The sequence below is a fragment of the Mytilus galloprovincialis genome, chromosome 5 (assembly GCF_965363235.1).
Source record: "Mytilus galloprovincialis chromosome 5, xbMytGall1.hap1.1, whole genome shotgun sequence".
NCBI classification, from domain to species: Eukaryota; Metazoa; Mollusca; class Bivalvia; order Mytilida; family Mytilidae; genus Mytilus; species Mytilus galloprovincialis.
Genome location: NC_134842.1, coordinates 27,436,456 through 27,453,148, shown reverse-complemented (window position 1 = coordinate 27,453,148; position 16,693 = coordinate 27,436,456). Strand labels below are relative to the sequence as shown.

At 30.5% G+C, this 16,693-nt stretch overlaps 1 protein-coding gene across 4 annotated transcripts in view; it reads right to left on the bottom strand.

Annotated features, from left to right (window-relative positions):
• Positions 1–2,357: 2,357 nt before the first annotated feature.
• LOC143075523 (serine/threonine-protein kinase unc-51-like) overlaps positions 2,358–16,693 on the bottom strand; it is a 39,637-nt gene continuing 25,301 nt past the window's right edge. For 3 of the 4 annotated variants that reach the window (XM_076250956.1, XM_076250955.1, XM_076250957.1), the window contains 8 exons: positions 14,374–14,615; positions 13,422–13,547; positions 12,946–12,992; positions 12,292–12,410; positions 10,583–10,734; positions 9,129–9,173; positions 8,613–8,703; positions 2,358–7,258 (listed from right to left, as the gene is read on the bottom strand). In XM_076250956.1, the coding sequence (XP_076107071.1) occupies positions 7,176–7,258; positions 8,613–8,703; positions 9,129–9,173; positions 10,583–10,734; positions 12,292–12,410; positions 12,946–12,992; positions 13,422–13,547; positions 14,374–14,615 (905 nt within the window). In that variant the 3' untranslated portion in view covers positions 2,358–7,175. The remainder of the gene's footprint in view (positions 7,259–8,612; positions 8,704–9,128; positions 9,174–10,582; positions 10,735–12,291; positions 12,411–12,945; positions 12,993–13,421; positions 13,548–14,373; positions 14,616–16,693) is intronic. The other variant, XR_012978336.1, reaches the window with a different exon arrangement.

The window sequence follows — 16,693 nt, the reverse complement described above, 5'->3', positions numbered from 1 at the left end:
ATAGAAATCTATGAAATTTAAAACAAGGTTTATGACCATAAAAGGAAGGTTGGTATTGATTTTGGGAGTTTTGGTCCCAACAGAATAAGGGGCCCAAAGGGTCCAAAATTAAACTTTGTTTGATTTCATCAAAATTGAATAATTGGGGTTCTTTGATATGCCGAATCTAACTGTCATGACTGTGTATGTAGATTCTTAACTTTTGGTCCCGTTTTCAAATTGGTCTACATTAAGGTCCAAAGGGTCCAAAATTAAACTTAGTTTGATTTTGACAAAAAATGAATCAGTTAGGTTTTTTGATATGCTGAATCTAAAAATGTACTTAGATTTTTGATTATTGGCCCAGTTTTCAAGTTGGTCCAAATCGGGGTCCAAAATTAAACTTTGTTTGATTTCATCAAAAATTGAATAAATGGGGTTCTTTGATATACCAAATCTAACTGTGTATGTAGATTCTTCATTTTTGGTCCTGTTTTCAAATTGGTCTACACTAAAGTCCAAAGGGTCCACAATTAAACTTAGTCTGATTTTAACAAAAATTGAAATCTTGGGGTTCTTTGATATGCTGAATCCAAAAATGTACTTAGATTTTTTATTATGGGCCCAGTTTTCAAGTTGGTCCAAATCAGGATCTAAAATTATTATATTAAGTATTGTGCAATAGCAAGTCTTTTCAATTGCACAGTATTGCGCAATGGCAAGAAATATCTAATTGCACAATATTGTGCAATAGCAAGATTTTTTTTTAATTAGAGTTATCTTTCTTTGTCCAGCATAGTAAGCAAGAAATATCTAATTGCAAAATATTGTGCAATAGCAAGATTTTTTTTTAATTGGAGTTATCTTTCTTTGTCCAGAATCAACTTAAATCTTTGTTATATACAATATACAATGTATATTCACTTTTTACTACCAACTGATAAATTAAAATAATCTTTACCATTCAGTGATAACAAGCAGTTTTTTTACATCTTAATATTTTATGATGTATTTAAATGAGTAGTTATTGTTGCAAACTCCATTATAAATTTTAATTGAGATTAGTTTTGGAATAAGGGAAAGGGGGATGTGATTAAAAAAATTGGGTCCAATTTTTCTCATTTGAAATTTCATAAATAAAAAAGAAAATTTCTTCAAACATTTTTTTGAGAGGATTAATATTCAACAGCATAGTGAATTGCTCTAAGAGAAAACAAAAATTTTAAGTTCATTAGAACACATTCATTCTGTGTCAGAAACCTATGCTGTGTCAACTGTTTAATCACAATCCAAATTTAGAGCTGAATCCAGCTTGAATGTTGTGTCCATACTTGCCCCAACCGTTCAGGGTTCAACCTCTGCGGTCGTATAAAGCTACGCCCTGCGGAGCATCTGGTTCTATGTTGTTATGTTCTACTATTGTTTCAGGTAAGGATGAAGGTTGCCACCTCTTAAAACATTTAAACCTGCTGCATTTGTTTGCACTTGTCTGAAGTCAGGAACCTGCTGTTAAATGGTTGTCGTTTGTTGATGTGGTTCATAAGTGTTTCTCTTTTCTTGTTTTTAATAGATTAGACCATTGGTTTTCCTGTTTGAATGGTTCAACACTTGTAACTTTTTTCAATTGACAGCCATCAGGTGATCACAGGCTTGTTTGAACTGCCACATTTGGTGCCTTTTTACTAATTAATCTATTTAGGACCATTACTCCAGAACAGTAAGAGTGAAAATCATCTTATGTCTAAATTTACCTCCATTTTGTCATCAAAATTTGAAAGACAATTGTTGAACAATTCAGAAGTTTAATTGAACAGAAACAACATTAAGTGCCATTTTTGAATCTTTCCAAGGACCATAACTATTGATTGATTTTAGTGAAAACTGTCAATGACACTTCCATTTTATCATCCCTAACAGCATATCAAAACTTTAAATGCCTTGGTTTAATGGTCAAGGACCATAACTCCTGAATGGTGACAGTGAAAACTCAATATCAAACTTTACCTCAATTTCGTCATCAGTAGCAGCATATTAAATTTGAAAAGCATTGCACAGAAGCTGTTGGCATCTACTCACGTGCCCGTCTCCTTTACATCACCAAATAACAAAACAACCTGCAGAAAAACTTATTAAAAACAGAAATACTTTCTGACAGACAATAGGACACTCTGACTACAGGATTCACACTATACATTCAGGAGTTAATCATACTTGAAATACATATCACTCAATCATTTTATTTGAGGTTATGACAACCCATGATTTTAAAAGCTTCTTTTGTGTGATTTTAGATACAGCTCCATAAAATGTAGTATTGTTAAATACAGCAATGAAAATAAAATAATGCATTAGGACAGAATATAAATAAAAAGATTCAATCTAGATGTTTTATGATTTTATTTCACATCTTTTAAATAAATATGATACATAAAACACATTGGAGAGGTATATCACTTATTGCCATCATGTCCTTAATTTTCTTCAATTCATATATAAAATGCTTTAAGTTAGTAATAGCACAATAAGTAAGACACCATTTAGTTACATGAGATTACCAATCCAGAGTCTGAACAGGATTCCAGCACCATGAAACATAACTATTCTTCATCTGAGAATTTTTCAGTTACCATGGAAATTATGAACTTTCAAATAACATATTTGAGAGTCAATATTTTCATTTATCTTTATGGTACCAGAAATTACTTCCCTTTAAATCATGCATTCAATTATTTTATGTAACACTAATTTATTCCTGGTATAGAATTTGAATAAAACTTGCATGACTTCAATAATACATATGGTATGGAATGTTCTTGAGCCTATTTTTACATGTTTTAAAGGTTGGATTTCAAAAAAAGCACTTTGCAAAAATTTAGCTGAAGTAAATCAACATAAACTATCAAAACCACAATACTAGTCTTATTCATTAAGTATAAACTGAAAAAATGATTGATTTGTGTTCAAAGATTTTATTGGTTTCCATACACAATCAATTATTTTGGTTCACATTATCAGTATTGTTTCAAACATGAAATTCAGAATTCATGATTTAAATGCCAAATCAGTTTTTTTATCATCAATATTTATTTATATTTATAGTTTCAAAAGCAATAAATATAAATCAAAATCAAATTGACAATATCTATAAAATCTATTTTTAGCATCACCATAAATTCTATTTTTAGCATCAGATTATCATATCAAATTGCACTTGCATCACATTTCTAAGCTACTAATAAAATTATTAAAAACATCAACGATAAATAAATAACATTTACCTGTAATTACTCGCTAACATAAATATGCATTGTTAAAAACTAAACAAATTTTGGAATTATATTGTGCTGAAATTTTTTCATAAAACGCCTCAGCTTAAACATATTGATGCAAAAATCAAAATAATAGCAACTTCAAAGAAACTTAGTTCATCAAGATAATTCTCTTTATCCTGTTTATTGGACACAATCATTTAGATGTGATCCCTAAAAAGTTTTTTTTCTTCATCGAATTTTACAAAACAAACAGATATTATCTTTTTTATTTAACAAAGTTCATAATAAACCATATTGATATATATATATACCGGTATAGGTATATAAATGTTGTATCCAACCATTTTAGATATTTTTTCAAAGGTGAAAAGAATGTGAAATGAGATAGACATCATCACATCAGACTTTTAAAATTGCCACGTTATAAAATTAATTCACAGAAAGGTTGATATGTAAAAGGTAATTATTCTCCTAGGTTATAAAGAATAATTTCTAAATTTACAGTATTTCTTATGTAATCAAAAGCAATCAAGTAACATTAATCAAAAGCAATGTAAATTATTCAAATACAGAAAATTGTATTATACATCCTGGTCTGAGTTTGAAATGAGACAGTCTAAATATACCTTACTGTTGTGAAAATATTTATAAATGATTCTAACCATGTAGAAATTAAGTTAATAGTAAAATGAGTTTACTTACATATGATATATATGATTAGAAAAAATAGACATAAGATGTCAAAAATTTTCAGCTTTTTTAATAATCGAGAAGCATTCTGGTCTCACAAGCTTGAATTAAGCAGAAGTTTGCGTTTAAAGAAATCACAATCAATATTAGCTAATCATGTATTCACGGCTTATGATTTTTAAAACTACAACACAACTACTGAAAACACACATATATCCCTCTCTCTTGCACTCTGTGTATAACAACAATTTTGAAAGACTTTATATATAAAACATAAAAACAACATTGATGTATTAAAATATGTACCACTAACTTATTCCTATTAGGAAATCAAAGGGTGACACATAGGCTTTGTAATAATACTATCCAAGCACCAAAAATACAAAATTAAAATGATTGCTTTAAAATAACTAAAACTACAGCAAAATAACGAGATCACTAAAATATTTACAAACTAATATGGGTAACTAAACTAAGTTAACAAATAAGAAAATTATATAGGTTGGCAAAACTACAAATATGCATGGACAATGCATAAAAATGCCTTAAAAAATCAAAATGAGTTTAAGCAGTTTCATACATATATATTATACATTTTTTTTTATATTTTGTGTGCATTGAAAATAAATAAAAATGATTTTTACTAATGAAGCAAAATGATACACAAATTTGAAACTTAAGGAAATTAGACCTGGCAAGGTTGCAATGTATTTGGCAAAGAAAAATGCAAATAATATCAACTATAAGTACCAGAGAAAATGGACATTCATATAAAATTTCCCTTAGAATCAAATGCTGTTAAATACATGTGATAAAATTCAACTATTTACTAAAAAACGTATATAATAAACGGTTTTATTTACATGACAAGTTGATCAATCTTTGTTTATCACATCTTAGTGTATCACATTTGTCACATGACTGTCACATGACTAAATCACATGGAACAGTTTTCAGACAGATCTCCTTGTTTCAAGAATAGCATCACAGTTCATTTATGAATTTTCACAAATCGGTTCACAATCTGTTCATATTTTTTAACCAATAGTAAGGAAGTCCATTTTGTTGCAATCATAGTTCACTGCACACAAAAACTATCTTCCATAAAGATTCGTATTGAATTGCACTTAAATTGGCACAAAATTATTTTCACTTTATGCATACATCAAAACTAAAATTCTCAATTCTGATTGCATTAAATGTCACATAATAATGTATTCTTTACATACATGTAAGTATATTGTCTACAGAATAGTGTAATCTGCACATAAATGTAAGTATATCGTCTTTCTAATGTGGTGTGCACAAACATGTAAGAGCGTCGTCTGCTAAGAATAATCAATAACATCTAGGTCAGTAATCCATCAGATCACCAGTATGTTTTAAATAAGTCTTCATCTTCTAGACTCTCTCACAAAGTTTGAATTTATCTATTTATAAAATATATGAATCTTAAAAGATCTGTAATCATGAATATTCCAGTATCTTTCTATTTAATTACTACACATTTATATCCTCCGTTAAAAACATATATCTGTCTTGATTTTCCATACATTCCTGTCCTAATTCCAAATTGAATGATGATGTGGTATATACAATTCCCTGAGTTGTTGTTCTGTATATTATGTTAGTGACAGCAGAAAATGTATACATGATTACATACATTGTATGGTATGATAGATATGAAGATGATTTTTTCTTACTGATAGCTTTTCAATAATTAATCTTGTTCATATAATCTACAAAATTATTTTTTTTACCGTAAATGAAATATTTTTGGAGCATCTAATTTTTTGTGTTTCATAATGAAAAGTACTTATTTTTTTTGCGATTAATAATACTAAATTATTTATTCCTTTATAAATAAAATTGAGAATGGAAATGGGGAATGTGTCAAAGAGACAACAACCCGACCAAATAAAAAACAACAGCAGAGGGTCACCAACAGGTCTTCAATGTAGCGAGAAAATGTTGATTTTCCAACTATTTAAAACTTTAAAGGAACCATAAAATTTTAATATTTTATATCCTATTTGAATTTCCAAATTTCTCTACATCGGTCATTTTAATAAGGATAACTGGAACATTATATTACTTTCTACTGAGTCCAACATGGGTAAATTTGGTATGGATTATTAAATTTCATCTTTACACTGATCTTCAGATACCACCACAACCCAACGATGCTCTAACTCCCCATAAAAACATTTTCAGGAAAACCCCTGAACTAAAAATAGATACTTATTTGACTAATAAAAAACTTGACTAATAAAAAACTTCTAACATATTCAGTCAAATTTAAACTGGCAACAGCCAACATTCCCCCCCCCCCTTCTTTTAAGCATCTTTAAAAAGAATATAAATGTAAAATAAATAAAACATGGTAATGTAATTAGTAATAAATAAAAATAATAAAACAGGGAATTGTTTCTATCTCCCCCTGACAATAATGTTATTGTAATCCATGTTATCCGTGCGTCACTAGATCTTTGTCATATTTAATGAAAAAAATCCAAATCAAATTTTTATCAGATGTAAGTATTACCTCTAAAAACTAAAAACTTCTCTTAAACACGACTAACAAATTTGTGTTTGTATCAAATTGTCCATTCATCATTCCATAATATCACATAAAAAGAACACAAGCTGGATTTATACCTCACAAAACTACAACTAACAATAAATAAGTCATAACAAACATTTACAATCACTCTTAAAGCTTTTATCCTTTATATACTTAAGCACAAAATGCTTAGCTTCTTTGACAATGCTATATGAAACACTTTGCTAGCGTAACAAGACCATCAATAAATAATTTCAGGAAAATCCCTGAACTAAAAAAAGATGCTTCTGTCCTTATCCTTAAGCAAAAATAACTTACGTCTGTGACAATGCTATATGAAACACTTTCCTAGCATAACAAGACTATTTCCAAAACAAGAATTACAATTAGAATCAAAAACACGATATGAAACTAAATTCCACATCTTAGTTACTTGAAAAACTTATGTTTTTTCCTGCTGTTATCCACTAATTTGTAGAATGCTACAATTGCATAGGGCTGGATGATTTTCTTCCATGTATATTATATCCAATTCAATTTGATTCATAACTGGGCATCGTAATGAAACCTTCATTGGTCACAATGGAATCGAGTCTAAATATTGTCACCTGAAAAAGGTTGTTACCCTGAATCAAGGTCATTTATTGGTCAATATCTATCATGTGACATTATCAGCTGACAGGCGTCTCATAAGGATGCATGAATGTCTGTGTACTCTGTATATTTGTTAATCTTCTCTCAACAGTATCTTTATCTGAAAATGTACCAAAATATGTCATCAAATAAAGCTCTATTTCCATACAAGTAGACTTAACCCTGGACGAAAATAAATTTTCTATGCACCCACCTAGGATGAGTCATTTCCAAATCAAAACAAGCATGTATGTCTTTGGTGAAATAAAATTAAAAAGATAATTTTACCTGAGATTTAAGACATACAAAAAATGATACATGCTTGTTTTGATTTGGAAATGACTCATCCTAGGTGCATGCATAGAAAATCCCACACTCTGTGCACCTAAACCGACCCTTGAAACAGGGATTTTAAGATGTCTTGTTAATTTTTTCTTTATTCTCAACACACTTGAAATACCACACAGCTTACTTTTAAAGAACCATCAATTAATCATACATTGCATTGGCACTTATTCTACATCTTCTTATTTTAATCTATAGAACAAGAATGTGTCCCCACTCGCACTATCAATCTCTATGTTCAGTTGACCATGAAAATGGGGTTAAAACTCTAATATGGCATTAAAATCAGAAAGATCATATCATAGGGAACATGTGTATTAAGTTTCAAGTTGATGGGACTTCAATTTCATCATAAACTACCTTGACCAAAAACTTCAACCTAAAGCGGGACAGACAAATGAACAGACGCACATACCAGAAAAAATAATGCGCATAAATGGGGCATAAAAACATAGGCGGATCCAGGGGGGCCTGGGGGCCCGGCCCCGCCTTTCGTGGGAAAAATTTGGTTGATTATAAAGGGAATCATTGAAGCATGACTGGAGCTGGCCCCCCTTAGGAAAAGTTCTGGATCCGCCACTGAAAAATCTTAATAAACTTTGTACTTCATTGATCATGTATAATTGTTGTTTTCCTATGCCCTCAAAATCCATGAATATATGTATCCCACAGTTTATTTATTCTTTAAAAGAACTAAAACTTACATTTATTTATAAGATATCTGTCCTTGACATTTCTAGCCTGTTGAGATAGGCTGTGAAGAACTAAAACTTACATTTATTTATAAGATATCTGTCTTTGACATTTCTAGCCTGTTGAGATAGGCTGTGAAGAACTAAAACTTACATTTATTTATAAGATATCTGTCTTTGACATTTCTAGCCTGTTGAGATAGGCTGTGAAGAACTAAAACTTACATTTATTTATAAGATATCTGTCTTTGACATTTCTAGCCTGTTGAGATAGGCTGTGAAGAACTAAAACTTACATTTATTTATAAGATATCTGTCTTTGACATTTCTAGCCTGTTGAGATAGGCTATGAAGAAGTAAAACTTACATTTATTTATAAGATATCTGTCTTTGACATTTCTAGCCTGTTGAGATAGGCTGTGAAGAACTAAAACTTACATTTATTTATAAGATATCTGTCTTTGACATTTCTAGCCTGTTGAGATAGGCTGTGAAGAAGTATGTGAGCACTCTGGTATCGTCTGAAGCACTGAAAAATTTGATGAAAAACATTAAGTCAAATAATTTTTTTTTTAATTCAATTTTGTTATGTTGTTGGATTGCTGTTTCATAGATGTGTACTTCGAAACTTTTGTTTCCTTTATAACAGATTTTTGTTGGTTTATGTTGAATTCAGCTTGCATGATTTTGCTCAAAAGCAACTGCTTATATGAGGTTCATAAGCGTTTCTCATTTTTTATATAGATCAGACCGTTGGTTTTTCTGTTTGAATGGTTTTACACTAGTCATTATGGGACCCATTATAGCTTGCTGTTTGTGTGAGCCTAGGTTCCGTTTTGAAGACTGTACTTTGACCTATAATGGTTTTTCTTTTGCAAATTATGACTTGGATGGAGAGTTGTCTTATTGGCACTCATACCACATCTTCTTATACATGTATATTCTACAGCTTACCTCTTGGGGGTTACCAAACAATTCATCTAATGCTGCTGTTTGACACTAAAAGAGAGAATTTAGCGAGTTTAAACAAAAATTTAATAAAACACGTTCAAAACCGAATAATAATTGTATAGACCAATTGTAAAGTGCTTTTCTTTCAATGAGTCTAATCTAGTTGATCTGAGGTCAATCACCTAATTGAACAATTGGTTCTTGCTGTGACTTGATAACATAACATTGTGACATAGGAAATGTATAGGAAAATGCATGAATTTGGAGTAGTCTTTTTACATTTCACATGCCTAAATTGAAAACTGGGCAGTTATATGTAATAGTTCTACTTGGGTAGCTGATTTGTCTAAGTAAACTCAACACTGAAATTGCAGCGTACATTTATTGACCCATTGTTGATATTCTGTATGTATGTGTCTGTCCCAAGTCAATAACCTGTCATTCAGTAGTTGCTATGTTACATATTTGTTTTTTGCTATCTTACATATATTTGTTTTTTGTGCATGTTTTTGTATGTAAATTAAGCCCTTAGTACATTTGTCATTTCAGGGCTGACTATGCCAAATGGGCTTTACTCATTGTTGAAGCTCATACATTGACCTATAGTTGTTAATTTCTGTGTCATTTGGTGTCTTGTAAAGAGTTGTATAAACAAAAAAGTATGCTTTTTTTTTGTGATTAAGAAACCAAAAAGTATAACTGTCAACTGAGGGATATATGTCCTAACAATCCTACTAAATCTTCAAAATACCGTTACTAGCGTTAAATCTTTATCTCAATGTTTATTTAGCCATGATCTTGATTGATTGATTGTTTTACTGCCAGCAGCAAGTTAATATTCTGTTTACACAATATTACATCCATTTTCACTCATTTCCGTAAATTTCATTTGAATTTGTAAACTTTAATTCCAAAACCCAGTATAACATCAAACTCAAAACAATAAACAGGAAAGGTTTCCTTTAAAAATTTCATGTAAAAAATCTTACAGATAATGCGTCCATGCTTTCCTTACACAGATCATGCTTCACGGTCATAAAACTTTCGAGCAAGATTATTGTATTCAGACTCATAAATCAATCAATTAAATTATTGGATTTAATGTTGAGCAGAAGTTTTGTACCCTGAGTACTGAGTTAAGTGTTATGACTGACAGCCCAGACAATGTTCTGTTTAACTTTCTGTTGCTAGCATCTTTTTTAACTTTAAAGCAGACTTTTCTTTGGATGACACAATTATATTCAAAACAGAAGTAGAACAAATTAAGATCTAACAGTGATCCTTCAAAGTGAATCCTGTACATGTGAAAGGTATTTTAATCATCACTAGTGTATTTAAAGTACATTCTTAAATTTGAATAATTTTTTAAATACATTCTTAAATTTGAATAATTTTCTAACAAAGAAGCTCTTCTTTATGCTGAAATAAGAAATACATTGTACAACATAAAAACTGACCATTTCAATGGCATGGTTGTAGATAAGTTTGTCAGCAGTGGCGACCAGTAACTGAGGCGTCAGTGCTGTCTGGATGGCCGTACCCATTCGTTGTTGTATGTGTTTACACACTGACAAACATTTATGGTAATTAGCATTCATTTCCTTCAGGACTGTAAGGAAAAATAATTTACCTTTTACTTATGTACTTTCTGTATCTAGTTCATAAATAATATGACTGATTTATGTACAGACTCTTCCAAAAATAATTTACCTTTTTTACTTATGCACTTTCTATATCTAGTTCAAAGAAAATGTGACCAATTTGAAAATATGACTCATTTCTACAAGGACTGTTCCAAAAATAATTGCATATGGTGAGGAGATTTCTAGATGTGAGATACTTAAAGAGTAAAACATTTGTAGGGCAATTGGAGAAGTAGTCATGCATGATGTAGGTTTGACCACAATGTCTTATCCCAAATTCCTTTATTTCTAGAACAGCACTATTCGAAATGCTGTTTTTAATAGTAACTCAATACTGTAATTTTAGTAATATTGTGTAACTCTTAATGTAAATTCAGATATTTATGCTGTTTTTATTATAAAGAAAACTGCAACAGGATAGATCCCGCAAAAACAATAATGACTTTTTAAGTTTTTATAGCATTGTTTGTATGCAGCATTCTATGAAATGGCAATAATACTTTATCTCATATATCTATCTGTTGACAAAATAAGTGCATGCAAAATTTCTGAATTAACAGTATTTACGAAAATATAGGTGTTCATGAAATTCTAAGTGAATTATTTTTCTTATTTATGTTCCTCCTTACTTTGTTTCAAATAGATTTATAACACTTTATGGCCAGCACTTTTTTAAATAATACACCTTGTATGCATATATTTTCTTATTAAACACCTTTGTTTTTCAACCATTTAGTAATTTCTATCATGCCAAAATAAATTTAAATAAAAACATTTTAATGTAAAATTAAGCCAAAAAATCTTCACAATAAAAAAAAATTGTCTTGGCCTTTTATAGCTGACTATTCAAAATTATTTTTATGTATTTGTTGATGGCCATACAGTGATCCCAAATTGCTTATTTCTAATATGACTTATTGATAATTGTTATTGTTATCTCATTGACAATCATACTAAATCTCTTTATTTTTCTATATAAAGGATTTGAACTGTCAAGTGTGTCTTTATTTTTGGTATGGTTACCATTTCATTATTATTTTAAATTGAGTTTTTCAACATTTGCTATGGTGATAAGACTATGTATTTTAATATACAGCAAAAAGTTACTGGTGAAAGTACTTTTTATTAACTAAAAAGAATAGCTCAGTATTTTCAGAACAAACATACAGAAGTGTATGCATGTAGTGTTTTGTGTGTAGTGTTTTGTGTGTAGTGTTCTGTGTGCAGTATTCTGTGTGTATGGGCCAGGTGAGGGAAAAAGTGATATGAGCATAAAATCTCTATATGCATATTACAACGGGAAAAATATATTTTTTGGTGCGGTCCTTCATTCAAAGTCACAGTGAAATCTTCAACATATAGCAAAGGCTATTGGATAACAGCAACGTCAAGAAGGCAACTGATATTGTCTTCAGCGGTGAGTTTTGTATTGTTACAACTTTGAAAGTACTTTATTTAACTATACCTGACCTCTAGCTATGGAAATAATTCTATTAAGAATAGGCTGACAAATTGATTCCTACCTGTTTTTAATGATTTAGAGACTTGTAATCTCTCAGACTTGATTTCTTTCTGTGCCAACTGTAGAGAGGAAGACAACAGATGCAAAGCTCTGACATATAACACCAATTGTTCAAGTCGTCTGAAAAATACAAGACAACATATGTAAAGCTCTGACATATAAAACCAACTGTTCAAGTCGTCTGAAAAATACAAGACAAGTGATGCAAAGCTCTGACGTATAACACTAACTGTTCAAGTCGTCTGAAAAATACAAGACAAGTGATGCAAAGCTCTGACATATAACACCAATTATTCAAGCTTCTGAAAAATGCATGAGTACATTCAAATATGTGATATAACATTATAACACAAACTGATCAGAATCTACATTTACTTAACACTATAACAAATTACTACAAAAGAAAACTTTCATTAACTAAAAGATGTTAAATCAACAATGTAAAAATAATGCCACTTTTTTTCAATTCTCATATTTTTGACTCTCTGCTACATAGTTTATGAAAATGCTTTCTATTTGAATCTGGTTCAATTTACATGTAATTTAAATCTTATAAAATCCACTCTTAATTACTGGCATCATTAAATAATTAATTGAAGAAACTGTCATTAATTTTCAGTATTTCATATGATTTTATTTCAAATGTATCTGTTACCTTTGAGCTTCTGTAAATCTTGGTGGCTGATCTTGCAATTGCTCACCCTAAAATAGATGCAAGAAATAAATTAAATGCAACTAACTGATTTTCTAAGATACTGAAATGTCACCAAAATATTAGAGGATAAAATTTAACAAAAGTATTTAAATTAATCTAACTGTTAATTTTCCTGAAATAAGAAAAGAAGCAAAGCTGTTTTTTAATTTCTTGTTTGTTTATTTTGTTATTCTATTTATTTTCAATGAAATTTATACTTAAAATAACCATTTCCTTACATGTGGCTGTCAGGGTTAAAATGTTAGAACATTTATAAGGATGCTTCAGGTGACAGCTCCCCTTTCTCAAAATTCACTGGGTTTCATGCTAATTTCCATCAAAATGTTTTGCAGCAGAATTCATTCTTTTTCAGTGTATGGTGATTATCCATGTGTTTATTAGGAAATTAATCAAAAATATTTTTGTAATTACAATACCTGATGTAAACTAACAGATTCCGCCAGGGAGTGCAATGGTCCACCTCTGGATTGAGCTAGCTCCATCACACATGATACTAAGTCATTTACAAAACTTAGTTTCCCCATTGTCTCATTGTGGTTATCCTGTAAAGGAGGAATAATTTAATTACAGTCATATGACATAAGATGCTATGAAATAATTAAGATATTTTTTCCTTGTTAAATATAACTTTAGGACTTTACCTGTGAACAGTTTATTGATTATATATATTCAATGGCACTTGTGATTATTACTGATCAATAAATTAAAGTTATAAACTGAAAATTTATCACAAACAGTAACAGTTTTAAAGTTTTGTAAAGTAGTACAAAGGCATTATGTTTTCTGGTCTGTGGCTCCCTTCGTGCGTCCATCCGTTCGTCTGTGCGTCCGTTCAGGTTAAAGTTTTTGATGAAGCTGAAGTCCAATCAACTTGAAACTTAGTACACTTGTTGCTTATCATATGATCTTCTAATTCTAAAGCCAAATTAGACTTTTGACCCCAATTTCACGGTCCACTGAACATAGAAAATGAAAGGGGGAGTTTCAGGTTAAAGTTTTTGGTCAAGGTAGTTTTTGATGAAGCTGAAGTCCAATCAACTTGAAATTTAGTACACTTGTTGCTTATCATATGATCTTTCTAATTTTAAAGGCAAATTAGACTTTTGACCCCAATTTCAGGGTCCACTGAACAAAGAAAATGAAAGGGGGAGTTTCAGGTTAAAGTTTTTGGTCAAGGTAGTTTTTGATGAAGCTGAAGTCCAATCAACTTGATAAGGAAATATATAAATTGTCATTTTTCTTCAATGTCTCGTTATCAACGCTCAAATAGAAAATGTTTAAAAGTTTTTTTTAAAGTTTGAAGTTAAAAAGCATCCTAATATTCCAAAAGATTATTCCCAACACCACAATTTCTATTCTACAACTTACATCCATAAGAGTTTCTTCATTGAGACCTGGGGCTATAAATGCCACAGGTCCTTGCATGTTAGGTGGAGACTGAGCAAACAGCATGGGTGGTGATGGAGAGTTAGCCACTTTCTGTAGGTAGAGCCCTGACCGGTCTGAGTCATATGACCCACATCGTTCCTTTATTGGAGAAGACAATCTCTCTCTACTGCTGCCTAAACTACCTAAACTGCCATACTGCATTACTGCCCCTGGGTTAGAACCTGAATTAATAAGTAAATTATGTCTAGTAAAACATTATAACATATATATGTACAAATGTACAACAAAGTATTTCAAAATAAATTTTCACATTTTAAGCTCTGACACTAAATGCTGGAAAACAAACCAAAACATTTAATTTTAAAGAACAATTCTAGGTTTAAATACTGTGGATTCATTAATTTTCATGTATAGAGGAACAAGAGTGCACACGCTGAAATGTCTCGCCTTCTTAAGTAATCATTGATATTATGTTGATAATCCTAAATATAAAGCTTTATTACAACTGTCACATAAACTCAACATTAACCAAGAAAACTATAGTACTATAAACATTGAACAATGATCAATGAAAATGGGGTCAAGGTCAGATGAACCATGCCCGGCAGACATGAACAGCTAACAATTCTTCCATACAAGTTCTTTACAAATTCTTTACAAATACTTAACACTTAGCAATGAACCCTGAAAATGAGGTCAAGGTCAAATGAAACTTGCCCTACTGACATATATAGATCATAAAATATTTCATACACCAAATATAGTTAACCTATTACATATATAGTATTAGAAATATAGACCAAAACTCAACCAGATGCTCCGCAGGGCGCAGCTATATACGACCGCAGAGGTTGAACCCTGAATAGTTGGGGCAAGTATGGACACAACATTTAAGCTGGATTCAGCTCTAAATTTGGATTGTAATTAAATAGTTGATACAGCATAGGTTTCCGAAAAGAATGAATGTGGTCTAATGAACTTAAAATATTTTTTTGCCTTTGAGCAATTCACTATGCTGTTGAATATTAATCCTCTCAAAAAAATGTTTGAAGAAATTTTCTTTTTATTTATGAAATCTGAAATGAGAAAAATTTAACCCCCCCCCCCCCCCCCCATTTTTTTTTCACATCCCCCTTTCCCTTTTTCCAAAACTGATCTCAATTCAAATTCCTAATGGAGTTTGTAACAATAACTACTCATTTAAATACATCATAAAATATTAAAATGTAAAATAAAGTGCTTATCACTGAATGGTAAAGATTGTTTTAATTTATCAGTTGGTAGTTAAAGTGAATATACATTGTATATTGTATAAAATAATGATTACTATTCTGGACAAAGAAGGATAACTCCAACTGAAAATTTCTTGCTACTGCACAATATTTTGCAATTAGATATTTCTTGCTATTGTGCAATACTGTGCAATTGAAAATATTTGCTATTGCACAATACTGTGCAATTGAAGATTTCTTGCTATTGCACAATACTGTACAATTGAAAATTGTTTGCTATTGCACAATACTGTGCAATTGAAGATTTCTTGCTATTGTTGAATACTGTGCAATTGAAAATTTCTTGCTATTGCACAATACTTAATATAATAATTTTGGATCCTGATTTGAACCAACTTGAAAACTGGGCCCATAATCAAAAATCTAAGTATATGTTTAGATTCAGCATATCAAAAAAGCCCAAGAATTCAATTTTTGTTAAAATCAAACTTAGTTTAATTTTGGACCCTTTGGACTTTAATGTAGACCAATTTGAAATCGGGACCAAAAATTAAGAATCTACATACACAGTTAGATTTGGCATATCAAAGAACCCCAATTATTCAATTTTTGATGAAATCAAACAAAGTTTAATTTTGGACCCCCATTTGGACCAACTTGAAAACTGGGCCAATAATCAAAAATCTAAGTACATTTTTAGATTCAGCATATCAAAGAACCCCAAGGATTCAATTTTTGTTAAAATCAAACTAAGTTTAATTTTGGACCCTTTGGACCTTAATGTAGACCAATTTGAAAACGGGACCAAAAATTAAGAATCTACATACACAGTTAGATTCGGCATATCAAAGAACCCCAATTATTCAATTTTTGATGAAATCAAACTAAGTTCAATTTTGGACCCTTTGGGCCCCTTATTCCTAAACTGTTGAGACCAAACCTCCCAAAATCAAACCCAACCTTCCTTTTATGGTCATAAACCTTGTGTTTAAATTTCATAGATTTCTATTTACTTATACTAAAGTTATGGTGCGAAAACCAAGAATAATGCTTATTTGGGCCCCTTT